The sequence below is a fragment of the Triturus cristatus genome, chromosome 3_1 (assembly GCF_964204655.1).
Source record: "Triturus cristatus chromosome 3_1, aTriCri1.1, whole genome shotgun sequence".
Classification (NCBI taxonomy): Eukaryota; Metazoa; Chordata; class Amphibia; order Caudata; family Salamandridae; genus Triturus; species Triturus cristatus.
The window spans coordinates 1,152,544,279-1,152,569,327 of record NC_140583.1 but is presented as its reverse complement, the minus strand read 5'-3'; the positions used below and the strand labels follow the sequence as shown (position 1 = coordinate 1,152,569,327).

At 41.4% G+C, this 25,049-nt stretch overlaps 1 protein-coding gene across 1 annotated transcript in view; it reads right to left on the bottom strand.

Moving 5' to 3' along the window:
- LOC146861656 (cytochrome P450 27C1-like) overlaps positions 1 to 25,049 on the bottom strand; it is a 166,339-nt gene that overhangs the window by 16,507 nt on the left and 124,783 nt on the right. The window contains exons 7-8 of the mRNA XM_085646010.1: positions 23,870 to 23,948; positions 8,244 to 8,447 (exon numbers count right to left, since the gene is read on the bottom strand). Coding sequence (XP_085502136.1) covers positions 8,244 to 8,447; positions 23,870 to 23,948 — 283 coding nt within the window. The remainder of the gene's footprint in view (positions 1 to 8,243; positions 8,448 to 23,869; positions 23,949 to 25,049) is intronic.

Genomic DNA, 25,049 nt, shown 5'->3' with positions numbered 1-25,049 from the left:
TGCGCTGCGTTGCAGAGAGGTGGTCTAGGCCTGCCACTTTTTACGTCTCTCTGCAACGCAGCTCTGTGGCGCTTACTGGAGGTACCTAGTAGTCTATTTGGACCCTAGGGACCCTCAGGATTCAAGGAGACCTAATCTCCCAACTTAAAATGGCCACAGGGCGTGTTTACACAGTGGGGAAGGGAGGGGACGGGGCCTGAGGTGACGTGTGCAAACACACCCTGTGGCCCGTTTTAAGAGGTAGTTTTAATCCCTTGCCCTATTATCTACTTGGGGCTTACAGAGGAGGTCATGCTAATCACAGGGGGACCCCAACGCATAGTGTTCCCTAGTGTATGTAGGTGTTTTCACTGTATTCTGAGTGTCTTTTAACATAGCACTGGCTCTAGGACTGGTTAGTCAGACTCAGTTACCACCAGTATCCGTCTGAAAAAGTTGAGGGTACAGGATGATTTTGCAACAAGGCTTCTTTCTGCTCTTCTGTTTGTTCTTTCTGCACGTTATCCTTCTTCCTGCACTTTTCTTCGTCTTTGAGGACTTCTGTTGCTTCTTTCTGCATTTTTTTTTCTTTCTGTGTGTTTTTTCTTCTTTTTTCAAATGTTCTATCTCTGTAGGCATAGTTAGAAATTAGCATTTAAAAAACCTTTGAAATTCACTGAAAGAACCATAGGTTTCAGGCACATTATAGTAAAGAATTAGTATTTAAAAAACCTTAAAAATGTCATTTGAGATGTCATCAGTGATGTCATGAGTGATGTCACTGACCATGTCATGAGTGATGTAATATGTGACGTCATCAGCAGTGCATTGCGGGCACGTGAGTTATAGTTAGCTGAACTAACTATAACGGGGGAATTTCAATGGTTTTGTACGAGTGAAAAGTCCAGCTAACTATAACGCCCCTGAAACCTATGTTTTTTTCAGTGAATATATATATATATAGATATAGATAGATATAGATAGATATATATATATGCCACGTTTTGTAGAAAACTACATAGGGCTTTTTTTCACAGTGAGGCTGGATTCAAGAATTAATTTAATGAAATGCGCCAAAAGAATGCAAAATGCGAACCTGTGTGCCCCCCTCTGTGCACTCACCAGGTACAGGGCATAACAGCCAGCCAGGACAACCAGGTTCAACTTGCACTTCTAGACTCTATCACCTCCTGTCTCTTAGTTGGACTTCTACTACTACGGTAGGACCAGTTTGTGAATTGCAACTTTCTTTTTGCAGACCACTTTTATTTATCCTGTGCCTAATTCCTGTTTCACAAACTTCATCCTTTATCCTGCTCCCCTAAAAACCTCCAGGACAAAAGCTGTGATCCTGGCTGCCATCCTATTCTGTAACTATATCTGCATGTGCAATGCCTGCTGGGACTCCCATCTACTCTCAGAGTCACAGTTCTCAATCTCACATTACCTATACTCTCTTGAACCCATGCTCTCTCCGTACACATGCGGGGAAAGATCTTGATCTCATACTAGACAATGAACTCGATGCAATGTTTTTTCACATGGCTAACAGATAATTCTGCACTAACTTTGATGAGGTTATCCCTCAGAGCTGCAACATTTTATGCAAGGATAGACCATAACGCTCTGGTGGTGGCATAGCAGAGTGATCTGTAAAATGGCTGTTCACATTTCAATTCTTTCATTGGATATTATTTAACCAATCGTGCTTCTTGCATTCAATATCGTCACCAGCCCCATTTTTAATATCAAAACTATTTTAATGTATATTCCCCATGATTCTTCCAGGCTCTTGCACTGTGTCTCTACTTGAAATAATTTCTGCTACCTGCTTACAGTTATGTAATGTGTTACTCTTGAGTGACTTTAACATCTGGGGAAATGATCCGATTGCCCAAGATGACAATTTTCTAGACCCACCCATATTGACGATCATATATTCGATAAAAAAAATTCTGGCTGTTGTTGTACCGTGGTTCAGGATACCTTTCAACTTGTGGAAATACCACTACATGATTGCTTTCCACATCTGGCTTCCCCTCTGCTTACGCTTAAAAGCAAGCCGTCCAAGAGCATGGGAAGGTTGAACCTAGGCTCATCACCACACGAAAAGGTATTCCATCTTTACTTGCATCATCTGCTGTGGTTCGAAATGTTGATCCTGATACCCGTGCATTATATTTTTAATAACATGATCAACTCAACTTTAAATACTACCATTCCTATAAAACCTCAGAATGGTTGTCATCGTGCATATCCATCGGCTCCTTGTTTTTTTTACGTGAGTAAAGGAAGTAAAAAAATAAATACATTGCATGCAGTTGGAACACACATGGCTCAGCAACTATATGACCAATAACAAATTAAGATATCTTACACAGATAAAAAGCTAAATGAAGCGCATATGACTTTTCAAGCAGATAGAATTGGCCAAAAAAAACTAGAAAGGTGTTTTCTATTTTCAGGAAAATTCCTACAGAAACCCCCTATTCTTGTGACTCATCGGTAACTCATTCTCTTCAACTCTGCTCTCGCCTATCTGAATTCTTTCATGCAAAAATTAGGAAAATGTTTCACTCTTTACAGGTCAGTACCCTTTATTCGCCACATCTACCTACTCAAACTGCAACTACAATACCCACTATTATTTGTGATTTTGAACTTTTACAGAGAATCAAATGAAATAAACATTTGTTATTATTTCATCTGGCTGAACTTTCAATCGCTGTCTTTTTTTAAATGAATAAAGAACTCAGCTAGACATTCATTAGGCCTGTAAATATACTCTATAATGTCTCCATCCCCATTGGAAATGTTGCTAGTACTGGTAATCATCCATAGTCGTACATCACTTGAAAAAGCCAACAGCTGATCCTTCCATTTTAGAGATTTCTAAGTCTATCTTGCTCCCCCCATTTCTCGAAAAAATCATAGAAATATTTGTAAATTCCCAGCCTTCAGCTCACACTCAAAATATTCTAAACCTTGTTCCGTCTTGTTTTCGTGCCTCTTTCAACATTGACAACATTTTGGCCTCTGCTGTTAATGATATCTGCATGATCTTGGATGTTGGCGAAAAGGCCACTCTTACTTTTTGAGCTCTCTAATTTTGTTAAGGTCTCTCATTACATTCTTCCAGATTGTTTAAAGTCTGTTGCTCTTCAAGGCAAAGTGTTAGACTGGTTCTCTTCTGTTATGAAGGGCCGATCCCAAGCACTCTCTCTTACCCCCTTCAATTTACAGAGCTGATCACTTCATCAAGTTTGATCATTTATTCTTTTAGGATTTCACTTGATGTTTCTTGGATGATGATCTGCAAATAGGTCCAAGAAGTCCCAGAGTGCCTGACCGTGGTGACCAATAAGGGATGTTGAAACTTACACTAGAATGAAGTAGCCACTGTGTGGCATACCTTCTTGCCTAGACACTATATATGTCTGCTTTCTTTAGCAGGTGGATGGATAAGATGGAACAACTTGTGAACTGGGAAAATAATTAACTAATCCACAGAGGGATTCTCCCCCAAGAAGATATGTTCATGATATGAAGGCTTGGATTTGAACTGTTATCTTTGTGGTCTCTTCTCTTCTATGATCCGATAGGATGCAGTGTGAAAACATCCTCTATGGTGGGAATCATGCAGCCAAGCACAAGAGGCAGTACTACTTTCAAAAGGTTTCAATGGACATGAACTTAAAAAGGATAAATGCTCCAAGAATATGGAATGCTCTTCCTCCTGAGATCAGAGCCAACCAATCTACTGCATCTTTCAAAAAACATGTCAAATGGGTAAATTTTGAATGACCATCAACAGCATTAACCCTGTTACCTTCTCATTCTCCTTTCTTTCTGGTTTTTATACTCTTTTATACCATTTGTTCAAATTGTAATTTGTTTTCTTTTCATGTACCATTTTGATCTATTGACCTGCTGAAACTGTACAGGTCCTTCTAGACTAGCTGACTCCCTGTGCCCCCTTTGACCTTGTGTGTTCTACCTTTTTTTACCTTGTGGATGTTAACATACCTCATTGGTTCCATTTTGTTGTTTTACTCATGCTTTCGCCACTTTGTACAGCGCTCTGATACCCGTAAAGGTCATGTTCGCACTGTATAAAACTTTTCAAATAAATAAATAAATGCTTGTACTTGCAGATCAGATTAAACAACTGAGCTGGAATACACTCTTGAAACTCAGACTCAATAGTGATCTATCCTTTTTTCAGGTTTGATAAGCCTGTGCACTTTCTTCAACCTTGACTTATGGAACAGTCTGTGATGATGAGATCTGTCTCTGAACTGAACCTACCATACAAGGTCTTTCATGTTCGTGCTCTAAGGTGTCTACCCTAGGCCATACTTGTAGTTGAGGTACTCCTAGGGGTTGTGGTGGTGGTGGAAGTACCACTAAATGCTTCAGCTGAGGAGGTGAAGCGAGAGGTCATCTTCATTAGGCAGAAGCAGCCCAATGCCTTCCTCTGCTTGAGATTCTCTCTGCCCTGAGGACTTGGATTCCACATTCTCCTTCACTCGTTGCTACACGTTATGTCATAGTTAGTTTGGTTGTTGGATATCTGGATGTCAAGCAATGAATAAATACCAGAGGGCTGAGTGTATGGTTAATACCTCACAGTGGGTGAGACCACCGTGGTCTAAGAGTTGATTGCTTTTGTATTGAACAGGAACTGCAATTATAGCAATTGAGCTGATTATGTGAGGGACTTCAAGAGTCTCACTCACTTCTTAGCTGATTGATTTTCCCTTTTGCTGGGATACAATCCTAAGGCAGATTGTTCCCTCGCCTTCCACAAAAGGTCCCGCTGAGCCCTTAAGAGAGCTCAATTTCGGTCATTTAACCTCCTGTATGACATCCCTTGATATTTGCCATAGTCTTCAATGGTGTGAGAGTTTAGAAAATAAATCACACAGTCTGTGCTTTTGCTTTTCCAAGACTTTTCTACGTCACAGCAATGACAGTTTCGAAGAGAACCAGCAGTAGTGTAAGAACGGGCAGTTAAGGAAAGACTCGTACTGATACATAGAAAAAATAAACCCAATGTCTTCAGAAACAGTATTAATTAGGATAGTTGGCATCCTCAGACATTGAGAGAAGCCAAAAATGCACTTCAAAAAGTGATTTTGAGTGAACAATCAGTAAACGAATGCATAGCTGTGTTTAGAACTCCCTATTCCAATGAGAGAAAAACAAACTGCCTTTTCAACATTGCCTAGAATTCGGGAAAGTGAAGATCTCTGATTTCTTTAAGTAACTTCCTCACATTTCTCTTTTTAGGTCGAGCGTAAGCGGACAACCTCTCGTATACTTTAGTATACTTCTCTTGTGGGCTTATATTCATCCCCAGCTTTTAATTTGTTTGTTTCAGTGTTCTTTAAAAATCATTGCTTGCTCGTGGTCAGTTCTGGCTCTTTGACCCTCTTTTTCTCTTTCGTTCCACCCAGGGGCAGGGACTAACCACAGTTTCATTACGCTTTATCATGTTTATCTGTTCTTTGGGGGACATTTTTTCCTGTGTTTCCTGCTCATGTTTGGCAAAGCTTACCTTTTCATTAGCAGGGCATTCTTGCTCTGAGCTTAGCTTTGCTGCAAATCTGTTTCTGTAAACAGAGCTGTAAATTATGCTATCTCAGTCATATTTACAATTCCTTTACCCCACTTGTGTTTTCTCCGTGGTCCAGGTCCTACCTTCCTGGCCTCTGTCGTGTGTCTGTGTGATATGTTTGTGTGTGCACGTTTGCATATGTTTAAGCTTCTGTTGTGTGTTTGTGTGCATGTTACCATGTGTGTTTGCGCACCCGCCTGTGTGTATCGGCATGCGTGTGTCTGTTTATATGTTTGTGTGTATGCGTTTGTCTGTAGCTGCTGGCAGTAACCTTACGGGTAGGCAGAAGCAGTGACAGACATGATGAAGAGCAGAGGTGATTGACAAGCCTGCGGGCCGTGAAGGAGCTGGCTGCCAAAGAGGCTGAGCACAGAGTAAAAACACTAGGAGCTGCTGCAGAGCCCTCAACCTGAGACATCCTGCATTCTTGTGTAATGGGCGATTAATGCAGCCCCCTCACGCCTGTGAACGTGTCCCATCCAAAGTTAATCGCCATGCACTTCAGGACTTCATGTCGCGCTTTTGGCGCACCTCTGACACTATGCGACTTCTTTAAAAATATATATATACGGTTTGACCCTTCGCCCTCCTATACACTTTTTTCATTTTACTTTCTAATGCTACCTATTTATTCTATTTCATTCCTTGTTTACCTGTCAACCTGTAATATTTGTTAAATTGCCGTGCAGAGATTTTTTAAGTTTGTCTCTTTAGATATGCAGATTTTGTTACTTTCTTATTTGTAATCAAGAAGCACCTCATCTTCCTTGTACAGCTGGAGCAGCAAAATAGTATACTGATTTAATCAGGTTTTGTCATTTCCAAGATAGCCCCTGAAGCGAGTTGCTCCGTCACACTTACTATGCTACCCACTAGATTCCATCTTTATATTATGAAATACGAGCTCCCTGTTTTACGTTGGAAGCGTTTTTCATTGATCTGTTTATGAGCTGCATTCTTTTCCTCCCTTTCTGACTGGTTTGACCTAAGTAGATGATCAAGTATTCCCTCATGCTGACATGTGGATCGCAGCTGTGACAAGTCCACCTTTACCAGCCCCCCTTGTATAACTTCATAACGTAAGCTATTGCATATTGTTTTCAGGACATTTTTTACACAGTCTTTAAATTATTTATACATGTGTCCTTCTTTGGGCTGTTTCTTTCCCAGCGTGTTGGTACAGTGAGAATGCACCAGTAAGATTAAACAAGTACTAAAAAGCTCCTGAAGCATCCTGGCACTTAGTTATAGCTTTTGCCTGCTCCACACATCTTCGTGGTGTTTTGAAAAGAAGTGTGCCAACTACGGTTTCTGATCCTGCTTCTTTTCCACCAAAAACTCATTAAAAAAAAACAATGCATTTTTCTCTTCTCTCTTTTTGAATTGTCTTGCTATTGCACATACAACAAATGATCTTTCATTAAGGTGAGCATGAGAAATTGGTATAATACAGCATATGCTTTGCTGAAAATAGGCAGACAGGGCCACCATTAATGAACTACATAACAGCACATACATCCAATCCATACCACACAATTCCACATCATACCACAAACAGCACACCATATAATTAGACCTCACTACATACCACTCCACAACACAACCATTCCACATAATTACACTTCATGACACACCGTCCCACTCCACGTAATTCCAGTACACTCACAACCACATAATTGCTATCCATATAATTCCACGGCACAACATGCCACATACTTCCTACACAAATACACTGCATACCACACAATTCACCCCACACAATTCCAGAGCTAACAATTTCAATTCAACCCACATAATTCCACTCCAAACCACCTACATCCAATCCACTCCAAACCAAAACACATATATAAAAGGCATCACCATCTACAATGCCAATAGCTCTAACTCTCGCATATGCGAGATTTATTACATTACAAACGATTGTTTATTTGTGATGTCTACATACCAATTACTGCTACTTCGTTTTATTAGTTTGAAGGGGAATTCAAACAAGCTTTTTCTGCAAAATGTATTTTATACTGCAGAACTGCAAATCTAATTGGCTTAAAAAGTCAGAAAAGTTGTTTTCTTTATGAGAATAGTTTTATACATGAAAATAAAATGCAGAAAAATGTGTGTGGCTGTCCCGAACATAGGCAGAGATATTCTACTAATTTTGATAATGAACGAAAATTCAATTTTGAAAATGCTGTGCCGAAATGAAACGCTTCCCCTTTTTAGACTGAAATAATGCACAGACATATTGACACTGCAATGTGCCAAACCACACAACTTATGTGTAAAAGCACAGCGGTCGTTTGTAGGTGTGCGCCTGCTTACTTACACTACAAATGCTGGGAGTGAGTTCGCGATTGTAGAATACATATGGTGATTGTCTTTTCATTCCACAACTTGTTTGTGTGTCCACCTAATTCTGCTTGATAAAAGTTAACTTTAGAACACTAAAGAAGAGCAAATATATGATTTTTATGTTATAAAATGAATGAATTGTAGCGGTTAAGCCAGACACTAGAACCATCTGTTCTGACTCCTTGTGGAATCCGGGGAAACAATGTATTTAGGCTGATGGGAGCAGCGCCTCCACTGTTGTGGAATTTACAGAATACAGCCCTTTATTCCTGGACCACCTTCGGCGTAGACTCACCTGTATCAGTGCGAGATGAATTTCCAGCTCTGCAATTCTCCTTCCTATACAACTGCGGAGACCATAACCAAAAGGGATGGATCCAAAGTTGTCCACTCGGTCCATGTTGCCCTTCCTCAGCCAGCGTTCTGGTCTGAACTCTTGTGCTGCTGAGAAATACTCTTCCTCAAAGGATGTAGAATAGTGGCACATAGCAAGCTGGGTCTGGGGCGTGAGAAAGTGACAGGAAAGAAGAAACCATACAAAAATGACAGTGAATTCATTGTGCTCAGAAAAGAGGGCAATACAGCTCACATGGATTTCCAATATGGGAAGATTTACGACATTTGTAGTCTCATCTATGATTTCACTGCTTATGAAGCAGTACAAAAAAACCATGACCCCTACACGCTGTTCCCTTTGGAAGAGGTTCTCATCAGACAGTCAAGGAACACACACAGGCAGTAATGGTGTGCATTTTTAATCAGATGTGCTACTGTTGAATGCCATATAGCTCCAGGCATCAGCTCAAAGTAACAATCTCCTAAATAAGTTGGGCATCGCTGGAAGATGCTTCCGTTGCCGCACATTTCACTTTTGAAGAGGCTTTGGGGTATTAGTGCTGTGACAAGCTAGAAAGGTACAGTGTAAAGAACAAATATTGAATTAGCTTGGCATTAGCTTGGCTTGCTGTCGCTGTCATGGGGCCTCAGTACTAGCAGTGTGCAAGTCCAATAAAGTTAGGACAGTCCGCAAGAGGACACAATGCAGCGCACATATTCTTTCTGTTATGTTATGAGGCTTCAGACAGCATAGATTATGTTACATAACAATCTAAACTCACCTTGGAACATAAAGCAATGCACCGCCATTTCAAGAAAGAGGTGATTTGCACCGCCAAACTCTGGGCTGAGGATGTCAATTAAAGCTAGCAACGAAGTAGCCAATATTTTATTGTAGCGCCTCCCAAGTGTTGGCATTATAGCAGCACACTTGATGTTTGAACCACAAATTACAATGTCCATTAACTGTCTAAGAAGAAAACACAATCCAACAATACGTTCTACCAATCTCTTTCCATAAACCTCCATGTACATTTTATTTGTGTTAGAAAAATGTAAATGTTGCTGAAGGCAAATTGTTTTGGGGAATGCTACGTTTTTTTGGTTGTAGAGTTAATTGTAGACGTTTTACTGGCAGGTGCAGCCCTTTTTCCTGTTTTTCATAAGGACTGAGCCAAGTTCGTGCCTTTATCAGCTCTTGTCATGGTCTGAATTAGGGTGCAACGGTGTTCAATTGGGTGAATTTAAATGTCAGTTTCCAAGTGTTGTTCACTAGCATCAAATGCTTTCTATTTGCCTTATTGTTTTGTCCGATACACAATATGATCGTAGTTGGTGTTTTGATATTTTCTTATACGATCATCCACCTCCCCACTTTGGTCATTTCAGTTGTGATGGCAGAGCAGCACACGTGATTGCGGCCACTGTGGGCTTCGCCACAGCAACACAGACACAACTAATAGACAAAGAAGTACTAAAATGCAGCTGAGAGCTTTGGGAAAGTCTTACATTCATAAAATGTTTGGCACCCTAAAATGTATAGAAACAATGTTGTGCTTATCTACATGCTGTGATATGCCCTCAATCTCTAATCATTTTCAGCCTTTACCTGTCGCAGGCACTTGGCCCACCCACACAAGTGAGGTATCATTTTACTCAGGAGACCAAGGGCAACGCTGATTGGTAAGGAATATGTACCGGCATGGTGATACCACACAGAAATGCCACACCTCCGTGGACTTCCCCAGGTGTCCAGTTTTCAGAAATGTCTAGGTTTGGTAGGTTTCCCTAGATGGCCGCCGAGTCCGGAACCAAAACGCTGGTTACTCCCATGCAAAACTAGGCCATTTTGTGATAGATAATTTTGATGTCCACAAAATATGTTTGGGGCCTTGTCTGTCGCGGGCACTTGGCCCACCCACACAAGTGAGGTAGCATGTTTATCGGGAGACTTGCGGGAACGCTGGGTGGTAGGAAATTTGTGCCAGCGCAGTGATCCCACAACTTTCCCACACAGAAATGTGAGGAAATGTATTTCTTTCAGCTAAATTTGAGGTATGCAGGGGATTCTTGGTATGAAAACGCTCGGGGATCCAGGCAATCCACACCTGCCTGGACTCCCTCGGGTGTCCAGTTTTTAAGAAATGTCTGCATTTGGTAGGTTTCTCTAGATGGCCTCTGTGCCCGGGACAATAAATGCAGGCTACCCCTTGCCAAACTAGGTCGTTTTGTGATAGATCATTTTGAAGTCTCCAAAATACGTTTTGGGCCGTTTCCAGTCACAGGAACTAGGCATACCCACACAATTGAGGTACTATTTTTATCAAGAGCATTGGGTTGAAGTTTGTGGCTCCTAACAGATTCCAGGACTTTCCATCACAGAAATGTAAGGGATTCTTGGTAGCAGAACCTAGTGAGAGCCATACAAGTCACCCCATCCTGTATTCCCTGGGTGTCTAGTTTTAAAAAATGTACATGTTTGCTAGGTTTCCTCAGGTTCCAACTGAGCTAGGGGCCAAAATCCACAGAGAGGCACATTGCAATAAAAGGGTCCGCTTTCAGTGGAAAAATGTGATGTGTCCATGTTGCGTTTTGGGTCATTTCGTGTTGCGGGCACTAAGCCTACCCACACAAGTGAGGTGCCATTTTTATCAGGAGACTTGGGAGAATGCTGGATGGGTGTAGGTTTGTGGCTCTCCACAGATTCCAGAACTTTACATCACAGACATCCAAGGAAAATGTGTTTTATTTTTACAAAGTTTGAGGGTTGCAAGCGATTCCTGGTAACAGACCCTGGTGAGGGTCAGACAAGTCACCCATCCTTGATTCCCCTCAGTTTCTAGGTTTAAAAAATATGCAGGTTTGCTAGGTTTCTCCTGGTTCCGACTGATCTAGGGCCCAAATTTCACAGTGAGGCATTCATTGGAAAAATGTGATGTGTTGGGGGGCAAGATGGTGCCTGAGTAGCATCTTTCTCAAGCCTCCTCTGGTCGGATCCTGAGACACCCAAATGCTGTGATTAGAACACCGCCCTGAAGATGCCACCGTCAACTTACTTGTAACCAGAGATCTGTGGACTACACCGACGCAATCCCTTCCGCACTCGTAAGGCTGTTTGGTCCGTGATGGAGCTCAGGTCATTCCCGTTGACCGCTCGGGCTTCTACAGTGTCTCTCTACCTGTGCCCCTCTGTCATGCATCAGCTGCTTCATCCTATACGCTCGGTGCTCCCGGCAGACCTGCGGCGCAAGGATGCACTAAACCAAGACTCTAGCAATAATATACTTGTCCTCATTTTGCCAGAGGGCTTGTGCCACAGACAAAAGGAGGTCTCTGTGGGAATTTTGACATTTACACAACAACATACTTTAAAGTTAGGTATGTCAGGACGTGGGGCCAAAGCTGCTAAAACCAGGAGTAACCAACTCAACGCGGCCATAGTGAGGTGCCATTTTTATCGGGAGACTTGGGGTACTGTTGGGTGGAAGGGAGTTTGTGGCTGCCCACAGATTCTAGAACTTTCCATCACAGAAATGGGAGGGAAATGTGTCTTTTAGGCAAAGTTTGAGGTTTGCAAGGGATTCTGGATAACAGAACCTGGTAAAAGCGACACAAGTCACCCCATCCTGGATAGCTAGTTTTAGAAAATGTACAGGTTTGCTAGGTTTCCCAAGGTGCCCACCAAGGTGCCCACTGAGCAAGGGCCCAAAATCCACAGGTAGGCATATTGCAAAAAAGGGTCAGTTTTTAGTGGAAAAATGTGATGTGTCCATGTTGTGTTTTGGGCCATTTCCTGTAGCGGGCACTAGGCCTACCCACACAAATGAGGTATCATTTTTATCAGGAGACTTGGGGGAATGCTGGGAGGGTGGAAGTTTGTGGCTCCCCACAGATTCCAGGACTTTCCATCAGACAAATTTTAAGGTTTGCAAGGGATTCTGGATAAAAAATGTTGGAGAGAGCCATGCAAGTCAACCAATCCTGGATTGCCCCAGGTGGCTACTTTAAAACAAATTATAGGTTTCCCAAGATGCCCACAGAGCTAGGGCCCAAATTCTACAGCAAGTCACATTGAAAAAAAGGGTCTCCCCACACATGTAAGGTACCATTTTTATCAGGAAACGTAGAGGAATACAGAATAGTAGAAGTGTTATTAGCAATTGTCTTTCTCTGCATTTGTGCCTTCCAAATGTAAGACAGTGTGGAAAAAAGAAGACATTTTGAAAAATTACCTCTAATTCACATGCTGGTATAGGTGACCACATTTTCCATTGTCTTTGTATCACAGGGGTACATAAATCGTAAAGCAGATTTGGGGATTGTGAGAATACCTGTGACTCTTGGTAAGAGGACAATGAAAAACATTACCAAGAGTTGAAGATAGAAAACATCAACAGCTACCAACCGAGGCCAGGACTCCAGCGCCAGAAACCATTGGGGCAGCCAGCCAGCACTTCACCGCTAAGTGGCAGGAGGTGCTTAATACCGCAGCAGGGCTCCCGCAGCGCGGGATGCCCATTTTGCACTTTGTGTTTTCCCTGCCACAGCCACCAACCGAGGCCAGGACTCCAGCGCCAGAAACCCTTGGGGAAGCCAGCCAGCACGTTACCGCTAGGCACTAGTAGGTGGTTCATACCAATGCAGGGCTCCCGCAGCACGGGACGTGCACAGGCGTGCCCGGGCACAGCCCAGGCCAAGGGAGGGCCCATCTGTGCCCATCAGCAACAGGAGGAGGCAGGGCAGGGCCACATCCATTGGCTTTTGGATTCTGCATTTCTGTTTTTTGGTTGAGACTCTTTGGAACTTGAGGCTTGAGGCTTGAAGCCAGTATCATCTTACAAACTGTGAGTTGAAAGTCTATATTTTTAGTTGCCCAAACTACCATCTCCTCCCAGCTCCACAATTTGTCATTGGGGTACCCTCACTCAGCTGTTGCGATAGTGCCCCTGGATAAGGATTTGTAATCACCGGTATTAAGTGGTCACCTTGTTACTATACGATATACATCTGTCTAGCATTATAGTGTTGTCCCTCATTGATTTATTACCATGGGGAAAAGGAAATCTATTGATAAAGATGGAGGCGGCAAGACTAAAGGGCCATGCAGGAAAGTCAGCAAAACCAAGACGACTCGTGAATCTGGTCCTAATAATTGTGTTCTTGAGCGCATTGACGATTACTTGGTAGAATGTCATGACATCTTAGCTTCCGCTCCGAACCCAGCCACTTCAGATAACTTGCAACCTTCTGATGAACCAGTCCCTCCCCCTAGTCCAAACCCCAATCTCAATAAACAAATCCCGTCCATATTTACTAAGCGCACTACACGAAGCACTATGACTAAGGCCCCAGTACCAAATATCACCACCCAAAACGAACCAGTAAAAGCTTCTAGGGAAGTAGGGACCTCTTCCTCACCTATCGAAGTGGCAGATAAAAGCTTAGCTGAATGCACAACTGATACAGCTGAAATAATTGACAATGTCACTACCTTTAATGTACCTGTAACCATTCGTTATTCTACACTTCATGATTTGCCTGAAAGTATAACGGGAAGACAGGAAGAAGCAGGTAGGGCTTCTTCATCAGTAAGCCCAACGGTAGTAAACAAAGATACAGAGAAAGAGCCTCTAGAGAGAAGGGTGGAGGGTCATCTAACCGAGTGACCGAGTACCCAATAGCAGGGATGGACACTTGTAGGGTCATCACCGAACTCAGGGACAAAGTCACTAATTAAAATTGCTAATTGTAGTGCTTACTAAACAGGTTAAGATACTTGTGGATAAAGGTCAATCTAGAGTAGACATACCTATCCAGCCATTAAGCTCGTTATTGAGACAGGCCTCCTCACAAGGAACCAGTGCAACCCCGAAGCCTATGAACACTATAGTGACACTCATGCCACTTATGAACATTCATATGTGACATTCCAAACAACCAAACACAAAGCTCATTGACCAAGTGGGAACTAATGAAACCAACTCAGCTGTTACTGAGTGCCGTTATAGTCCAAGATGTGAACAAGACCAACGCCCTTCTAGGAGCATCTTTATGTTCAACGTACCAAAATCCTCGTCTCCCTATGCTAAATATGAAGAATACAATTCCTTGGTTAACAAATCGATCCATTGGATTAAAAAAATAAGGGGATGCAGATCAATCATCAGGGAAGATATCCTTTGGGCAAAACGACTAACCCACAACGCCTCTCCAACTGATTCAATTGAAATGCATTTAATAGATGAGACCTTAGCACACAACCTTATAGCTCTAGAGGCAATATCGAGTCCGCCCATTGCCACAACCCTACAGATGAAGTATAGCCCCCCTGCCATGCTCCAGCCTCAAGCACGTACAATACATCCCATCCTGATGAGTTTCGATTCATCCCTGGCTTTAAATAATTGACTGCATTGTCAAGATTATGCAACCCTTAAGATCTCATGCCATCTAGCCAAGGTCATACCACCAACTCTTAACACTAACTTGGCCGGGGAACCATTACGCAACCTGCCACCTATGATCCAGCCCACTACTAGGGAGACGTTTGATTCTACGCAAGACACAAGCCTGCAGTGGTCCAAAGGAATCGGCACCTAAACTATGTATACTAAAGTGGAACATGGCAGGACTAAGGTCCAAGGTGGAACTTCCTCATTGGATTCAGTATATAGAGCAGTTCGACATCTGTATCCTTCAGGAAACGTGGGTTACCGCACCTGTTTTTATCCCCGGTCACGTCACGATAAGCTGTCCAGCTGTCACTACTAGACCAGGCGGACTGGCAGAAGGTTTGTTGACCTGGATTAAGATTGATTTGCAATGTGCAGTCAGAGAGATTAAGACCAAGCGCTTGCTTTAATATCCTTGCAATCAACCTTAAGGGCAGAAACGGCAGGGAGGTGGACATTTATAACGTTTATGCCCGTGGAGTCAAGGCGGGTTCCAGCTCACCAACCATAGAAGAGTTGGAAGACTGCCTTGAGAGTCCTCATATCCCTTAATATTAGCAGGAGACTTTAATATGACTTATGAACCTTTGGGCTCAGAAGATCTAACAGACAGTGGTAAGGTAGACTAACTGTGGCAAGTTCCTCCACTCGACTTGCAACCAATCAAAAAATGGACGCAAGCTTCAAGCTTTAACCTTCGAGTATGGCCTTAGGGCAGCTAATGGCTGCACTACACCTGACAAGATGGAGGCTAATACCTTCAACAGAACTGCCAGTATGAGCCGAATCGATTATGTGCTAATAGACCTGAGACTATGGCCCGAAGTATTGGACATGATAGTGGAAGTAACGACAGATAGCGACCACAACCCTCTTAAGCTCACCATGATCATTTTTTGGACTATGTCCACCAGCAGCTCTGGCGCAAAGCGTTTGATGAAGGAGGTATGACCAACAAACAATAACAGGCGCCTTAGGTTGGCGCGTGTAGTTATTGACGCTAGTAAGCTTGAAGCAATGAAGCAAGCAGTCCTGGAAAGTACCAACAAGCTTAACGATATACTAGCTCGGCGGGATGAGCTTTCAGTGGTCATGACTATCCATATGTCTTTCTTTACCCAGTTAGCCTCTTACTTTAGCCTCCAGAGGTCCCATGGTAAGACGTCACCTGACAATTCCCAATTTTCCTGGCTTAATTGGTAATGCAACAAACTGCGGTCAGAATTGGCAGTTGCAATTAGAGCAAATAAGGTGGAAGAAATACGACTGGCCAGGAAGTCCTACAAGCTAGCACAGGTAAAAGCAAAAAAAGAGTGGATCAAGAACTGCTGGATCCAGATTCATGACGCCTGCCAAAAGAAGGATTCCCAGCACTTCTGGGTGCTGGTCACCAGAGGTGATGCTGAAAAACCTAAAAAATATCTCCGAGGATGCCTGGCTTGATCATTTTTCAGCAGTATACACGAGTTCTGGACTGACAGCCATTGAAGGTTCCCCCAAGGAATACACTAGTATTTAGCCTAATAGTAACCTATTTTCCCCAAAGCATCAACTCCATAGTCAAAAGCAAAGCCTCCGGATCCAACGGTGTGCTGGGAGATGTCTTTCTGAATGACACTTTGAACTGGACCAATTACATCCTAATACAAGCAAATGGAATTGCTGCTGGGGTCCCGATACCTCCGTCATGGAAGGGAGCTGAGGTTATCTCGGTCTTCAAGAAGGGGCACCGCTCACTGCCCTCCAATTATAGGCCGATTAGCCTAATTGATGGTGTACAGAAGGTTTTCTCCCGTACCCTCCTCATCAAAATCACTGACTGGATCAAAGAAAATAACATACTATCCCCTTCCAAGCGGGTTTCAGGAGGAAAGTCAGCACCATTGATCAGGTCTTCTTATACACATTGCTGGCCTGGAAGACGGTGGTATTAGAACAAGGCAGTCTTTACCACCGCCTTTATTGATCTCAAGTCAGCCTTCGATCTTATTTCCAGGCCTAAACTATGGCAGGTCCTACATGATATGGGACTCCCGTATGACATCCTGGAACTTGTAATCAGATTGCATGAGAAATATGCAGGGGTGCACTGCAGGGACCAAGGGCAGTTATTGTATCCAATTAAATTTGTTGGATGGGTACGGCAGGGCTGTGTCTTAGCCCCCACTCTATTTTTGCTTTTTATAAACAGAGTGGTGAAGTACCTAGCAGAGGTCCAAGCAGATGCCCCCACAATGGGAGGAATAGAAATAACAACTTTACTGTTCGTGGACGACACTCCACTGGTTTACAAAACCCCTAGTGGCCTCCAGTTGCTACTTGACCATTTTATGGCCTTTTGTGGATTGAGAGGATTGGAGATCAACACCTCAAAAACAAAGCTCTTGCTGATGAACCTCCACAATTTGTTCAGGGGCAAATTGCTGCTAGGGGGGACCCCCTGGAGAGAGTGGACACATTCAAATATTTGTGAGTGCCCCTTACGGAAAAACTGTCCTGGAAACAACACATCTCTAAACGAACCCTACAGCCGAGGAAAACCACAGGGGCATTGATCATTGAACATAGGGCCTCGCAAACAAGGCCGATAGCAGCCCCGCTCCAGATTTATGATCAGAAGGTGGTGCTCTAAATGGGGCTGAAATCTAGAGGTTCGACAATTTAGAGGGCCTTCTCCGCACAGAAAAAACATTTTTGAGGGCTCTCTGCTCTTTCCCCCATAGTAACCCCCTCCTTCCCCTAAGATTTGTCATGGGCAGAAACTGCTATAGTGGATAAAGCAAAACCCCCTTACTTTTTTGGCTGCATCTAAAACAAACACCTGAGCTTGTCCACTACATGGCCGCCCTTGAAGAAGTCCATAAGTTAGATCGGTTCAAAACAATTGGGTGGTTTAATAATATTATTTCATTGCTTTCTGCTATAGGCTTGTTAATACGTGGGTCGAGTCTGATGTTAGCTTGCTCCCTAGTAGAGACAGTGTTAAGACCTGTTATTGGAACTGGGTGGATCAGAGAAATGCCACACATAAAACAGGAGGCTGTCTTACATCTGAATTTTTAGAGTTTAAGTTACTAGGCTTGTACAAGCAGTATATGGAGGTTATCACTGTTCCGTGTGATAAGAAAGTTGTGTATCCAATTTAGATTTGGCACCATCCCTCTGAAATTGTTTACAGTGGCATGGCAGCGGGGAGCCACGGATGCATTGTGTTGCTGTCCCCGTTACCCAGGGGTCCATGAGACGATTAAACACGTTCTATTCGCATGTCCACTTTATAAAACCCTGAGGCAAAAATGATTAGCCCGTGTGTGCAGGCAGATGGGTACTCCATGTCATCAGGAGGCGCTACGCATTCTAAAAACAGACTACAGGCCACTGATAGCTTGCGCAGTAGCCAAATTCCTATGGAGAATGTGGCCCTTTAGGAGTTTTGCACTGAAGGTCGGCTGAACCATACCATACCATTCAAAATTGAGATCGTCTCATTGTGAGAATGTGCAAGGGTTATCAGCATAACATCACTCGGATTTCTTTTGCACAATGGCAACGCTACCGAATTATATTGTACACATTGTTGCTTCACTTATGCGATGTATTGCTTCATCCTAATGGCGCTAAGTGACCAACAATGTAAGTTGTGCTCCCATCAGTTTTCCTAATATGTATGCATTATGGTGCCCTTGCACTAAATGCACTTGCACTTTCTCAAATCTACTTATGAGGTTCAACCTGTGAGAGCAATCTACTCAGTGTAATTCTGTTCAGGTTTTGTTGTACTTGTATGAAGACTTTTATTATTGCATTGTTTTTATAAATCATAGTTTTTAGCTGTCAGTCTAGCTGTAAACTGATGGATCCTCCCACTGATGGGGTTCAATCCATTAGAGCAATCTCCTTATTGTACTCTGTCTAGGTTTTGTTGTACTTGTATGAAGACTTTTATTATTGCATTGTTTTGATAAATCATAGTTTTTTTAACTGTCGTTCTAGCTGTAAACTGATGGATCCACCTTACAGAATTTTGGATGTTGCATTTATAATGCATTTATGCCATGCCTCCAATAATGTATCCTCATAATATATGCACATGCACATTTGAGTAATCTTCCTAGGGATCCACTATGTGTGAGCCTCTAATTTGGCTTACTCGTTACCCTATGTTTTATCTTCTATTGTTTTTTATGGAGCTGATACATTTTAATCAGTTAATTAATTTCTGTCTGTAGAATGAATTATGGCAATGTTTGAGATGGTGAATTCCTTTGTTTTGTACTTCATTGCACTTTGATGGTTGTAATGACCGAATAAAGTTCTTTGACTAACTGGTACCCACAATTTCAGAGACGTGCAAATAACCACTGTTTATAAACTCCATATCTTGTTCTCATTTCCGAAATTCATAGGTTTCCTTGACACCGATTTTTCTCTCTTTATATTTGATCAAATGAATAACTGTATACCCGGTGCACAATGAAAAACCATTGCAAGATGCAGCTCAGTTATTGGCTTTGGGTACCTAAGGGTCTTGGTGAACTTACAATCCCCAGAAGGGTCCAGCGAACGTAATGGTATACTGCCATAGTTAGACATAGTTACAGTTGAAAACGTAGGCACAAATGGCTCTTTTTTTCAGCTCAATTTCAATATTTTTTATACTTTCTATAGGAAAAACCTTGAAGGATCTACACAAATATCCCTTGCTGAATTCAGAATTCTGTCTACATTTCAGAAATCTATAGCTTTCCAGGATCCATTATCTGGTTCCTACCCATTTCTACCACTAAGTGACAGGAGGTTGAAAGCACAAAAAATAGGAAAAATAGGCTATGTCTCTGTAAAATGCCAAAACAGTGCAGAAATATTTGGTTTTCTGACAAAAGTCTGCCTGTTCCTGAAAGCTGGTGATTTTAGCACCACAAGCCCTTCACAAATACCATTTTTTTTTTTACAGTGTTTTATATAGCGCAAACTTGACCCGGTATCGGGTATCAGAGCGCTTTACATAGCACCAGTTACGTTACATGAGGACACATTAATTTTTGTTAGGCACGGGGAGATTAAGTGATTTGCCTAGAATCACAAGATGTTCAGCGTCATTGCCAAGACTTGAACCAGGTTCCTCAGAGTCAAGGTCGACAGCCCTAGCCATTAAGCCAACTCCTCTCACCAGTTACATGGAAAAAACAGATGCTTTCTTCTGCAGTGCTTTTTTTCCCATTTTTCCCCCAAAACCCCAAATTTAGCAGTATTTTAGCTAATTTCTCGGTTCCTTCCAGGGAAACCACAAGCCTTGGGTATCTTTTGAAACCTAAGGATGTTGGAAAAAAAAGGATGCAAATTTGGCGTAGATACCTTATGTGGGCAAAAAGTTACGGGGCCTAAGTGCGAACTACCTCAAATAGCCAAAAAAGGCTTAGCAGAGAGGAGGGGAATGGCCTAGCAGCGAGGGGGTTAAGAGTTAAATTCCTCAATGCTTCATTTCTTCACCTCTGTGCCCTGGGTCATAAACCTGACTCCAGCACTGCTCATTATCAGGCTCCATTATCTCCAGCCTGAAGATAATAATATAAAATAAATACAGTCTTTCCTTAACTTTAAAAGAACAATTTGACCATGTGCTTTTTCAAAAACGAACTTAAGGCTGTGAGCTACTAGTAGCTTGATCAGATGGTCAGAGGTACCTGGTCTAAAGTAATAACAAGGGAACAATACGTAATCTTGTAGTAAAGAACGTAGAAGGGAGACAATGCTATTTTCTTCAAGTTACAGCTAACAATGGCCATCATTTGAAATTAAAAAGATTGAGTTCTATTTATCTTTCATTAATATACTGATGACAAAACAGTGGACAATGGCCAGGGCATCATAATTATGTGATCTTGTGGCTCTACTGTTTACTGCATAGTTATAGATTTACCACTCTTGACACATATTTTTCCACATAATGTTCTAATCAAAATAATGCTGCCAGTGAGCAGGTCTATATATTTTGCTTTTCATGCCAGATAAATGTATGTATATGTTCCCAATCCTTTTCCTCCGATTCTCTCTAGTTTGGAGTCTTACAGACTGCAGGTAACAGCAAAACTCTTCTGGATTTAACTAGGATTGAGGGATGGGTTGTGATTGTCCCTTGAAGGTGTGGGTACCTCTCTTTATGACTTAGTAGCAGTAAAGAGAAAGCCTACCTTCGATGTTCATCCTAAGCAAATGTCATCACTTTCACATGGTTAACATTCTAACTTTTTGCACACGCCAGCAGTGGTCAATCAAGATCAACATAAACTCTTAAACTGTCTAAAATGTTTAACATTTTTAAGACAGTGCAAATATTATTATCTTTATCGCTGTGGTCTTTTCCCCAATTGACTCGAAGAAATCTTTACCGAAATAGAACAATTTTGACAATCATTAATCCAAAAAGGAAAAACCCTGAGTCAACAGCATGTACAACAGTGTAGAAAGAAAGGGGATTTGAAGAGATCTGGTCTAGTGTGGAAATTGCTGGCTTCGTAACTTGGAAACTGGGGTTAATCCAATCTTTTGCATTTGACCAAAAATCATGTGATTTTAAACACTTTACTTAAACATCATGCCTAAAATAATTGTAAATATACAAAATGTAATGTACATATATGTAAAGCACACGTGTGCGAACACTGCTTGATGTGTGGCCTTCTTGAATCCTCTCTCAGTAACCCATTGATCTATACTGCTGTCTTACTCCCCAGCTAGACCTGTCCCATATACATACCATCACATGCGTATTATGTCCAACGTACAAACTCCACAAGGCACTGAGGTTGTGCACATAAATAGGCAGATTCTTAAAACCTGAAATCATTTTTCTAGTCAACTAATATCATTTGGTACGCAACAGCAAATTTACAATACATGGTATTTTAGAAAATGGCACTAGTTCCCCCAACCTCAAAACTATTTAGATGGGTTTAGGTTGCCAGAGAGGTATAGGATTTCTTCTGGGGCTTATAATGTTTAATTTCTATTTTGCTTTATTATTGTGCTAGTTGATATGCAATTTGTTTGCATTAACTCTGATGTCTTAATGCAGGGTAGTCCAGCTACAGCAACTGAAATTATAAAGCTATTGATAAATAAAATAAATATAAAATAAAGCTAGAAATAACATTCTCACAGAAGGCTGTCATCTGTAGTGTTAGTCAGTGACCTCTAACACCATTCTGATGGACTACTCCATACAATGGGCAATTAGTGTGTGTGCTTGTTGGAAATGCACAATTTAAGCACCACCTGTATATGTTTCGGAAGAACAATACTCACATGCATTAGCAAAAAATATTTATTGTGTGCCTCAACCCTATTAATGTAAAGAGCAGCACCGAACATACTGCTGGAGAGTATTGACTGTAGAATAGTCATTCATATAGATGTGTGCTTTAACCGTTTCATTAGAATGTTACAAATTGTAGTTCTCATGCACATTTACACTTGCATTTTGAGTTATACTGCTTTTACTGGAATTTCATTCTTATGTACTTATGTATTCATTTATTAATGTTTTGCATTTATTCTATGACTGTAGGTGCACCTATAATTATGTATACTGGTTGTATTACTATGTTAGCGTAACCAAAGGCCTTAAACATTTAGTCCCTAATGTTTAACTTTCAACGTGAAAGTTTTTCTTGGGCTGTAATGTTCGTCCTCTGCAGATGTATTCACATGATTTTCCTAGTCAGTGAAAGATATATTGTGTATTAGAGATAGTGAGGTATGGGAGGAGAACTTTTGGCAAGAACGAGAAGACTCCTTTCTGGTAAAGTCGCATCAGGAGTGTGTAGACATCCAAGGTTGTCCTGATGTTCAACCCGTATGATGGGAATATTGACTGAAGTTGCCAATTTCTAATTTGAGACGGTGGAAAACTACTGCTGTTGATGACATGGATTTCTCAAATGTTTTGTGGGATTAATTGGTGTTTGCACTTTGATCTTTAGAGAAGATGTTCTTGGACTTTGAGGGTTACAGACCTCTCTGCTTTTATTCTCCTTGTGTGGCTTTAAGCTCTGCATTACCTAGATTTGGAGAACTTTAGGCAACTTTAGATTTATTCATGCATAGACAGGAGGATTGAAACATGGGTCCTCCTATTTCTTATCTTTTGTATTGCAACAACTGAATTTCTTGTATGCTTTATGCTACTAAGACTTACTTTCATTCAACACTTTGACATACTGGTGGCGATTTTGTAACTTTACAATGTGTTTTTGAGATTTCTATACATCCACTTGGTCCTTCATTTGTAATAAAACCTACTTAACCTTACTTACTGCGTCCTGGGCCTTAATGTGTGGACAAATGGGCTACCCTGTAAATTGAATTGTTTGATTGATATTTACTGCCCTTTACCTCTCAGGCAACTAAAAAGCTTCATAGCAGGATAAAGGGTAAGACCAGTCCAGTGCCCTAGCAGAGTCATAATGTCTTCAAAAGCTGCACATCTAAGTTCAGTTAAACATCACTGCTGGGAATGCCCATTGCTTATCTCAAAAGATAGTCAGTACAAATCGATGTCGAAGGACGCAGAAACTGGTGCTCATCTATCATTAAGTGAGGTTGAGGGAACATTGCAAGGAATGACCAAAAATTACTTAAATTAACAGTGTTCAAAAATTAAATTCATGCAAAATCCCAACAATGAGGAATACATTTAAGGTACTTTTAGACATGTTTGGCAGGACCATTGCATTGATAGGATACATGAAAATGAAGGAGACATCTAATTGTGTCTACTTTCAATCTCATCACTGCATATTGCTTAGAAACAGAAAACAACAATATCATTAGACTGGAAAATATTATATTGATGCTTATTCCAACTTTATCATCACCATTTTCCTTTATTTTATATCTGTTTTATCTTGTTTGCCTCCATTGACAAATGTTAGAGAGTAGGAGATAAGAACACTTGGCAATGGTGAATGTATATCTGAAATACAGGTGCTGTAAAAGAGACACTGGTTTCTGCAAATGATCACCTCTTATAATTACCTGTGAGTCCAATCAAACCCTAGCATACAATTATTACCATCCATCAAACCCAGAAATTATTTGATTTTAGACTTCACAAAACATAGGCAATACTCACTCCTTTGGGAATGAAATACCCCCCAACGATCAAATCATCTTGAGTTACTCTTCCATTTCCAGGCAATACTGGAAACAACCTGCAAATAAGCAAATCACAATAGTAAGAAAAGAGTATTTATAACTATGCTCAGATCCAAATGATGCTTAAATTTTTAGATTTGCGTTATGAATGCCGCTTGTAGCATTTATTAATACAAATTATTTTGTAGAAATATGCAACCGGGGTTTCTGTATGTTTTGGAGAATTGCAGGCTTTGAGATTTTGGCAGTGAGAGAAGAATATAAGTGTTAAGATGTAGAAATTGAGTTTAGCCACTCAATTTGGTAATGTAACATCTGCTGTTTTTTATGGCACTCATAGAAAGAAATCCTGTGCACATAGCCATTAAGTCAGGCATACGTCTGTGTGCACTTTGGTTAACATTATTAAAGCTAAAGACTGAATACATGTTATTTTGTGTATATGGGACAATGTGAAATTTCTATATATGGCATGTTAGTAAACTCACATCTCTGCCTGTATTTCTGCAGTCGAGTCTTGCATGTGCGCCCACTTCTTTAAATGTAACCCCAAAAATGTGAAATTCTCTTTTATTTAGTCTCATATATCTCTCCACCCCCTGCTATTATATTTCCTCCATCTCTACTACACTTCTCTACATCTGCACCTGATTTGGAGCGGAGTTTTCCTCTTTCCTCAACGCTCTTCACCAAACAGCCTATTTCTAGAACTTGTCACTTTCAGTAATACAATAAATGAAATTCCATTCACATATTCCCATTTCTTCTTTGAAACTTCTGCTTTAAATTTTGTTCTGCTGCATCTTAATACTGTTCTCTCTATGGAGGCGCCCGAAATATATAATACCTCCACTTCAGTTTATTGTTAACTCCTCTGCTTACATTTTATTCTCTATTTCTGCATCTCACACATCTTACTTCATCTTGCACAGCTTTATTGGCTACATATGTTTACCAATTAGGTATCAGTTTTTTTGTGTATCGGTGTCAGTGGATGGATACAAAATGTACAGATAAGGCTGGTGAGTAATGTGCCTGAAAGAGCGATCGGAGTTTACTTAAGTTGCAGTTTAGGGGTGTAACGAAGGGCCACAGCAGCCCCTGCAGTGACAGGGAGGCAATCTGCAACCACACTGCGGGCCCCCGCAGTCCTAGTT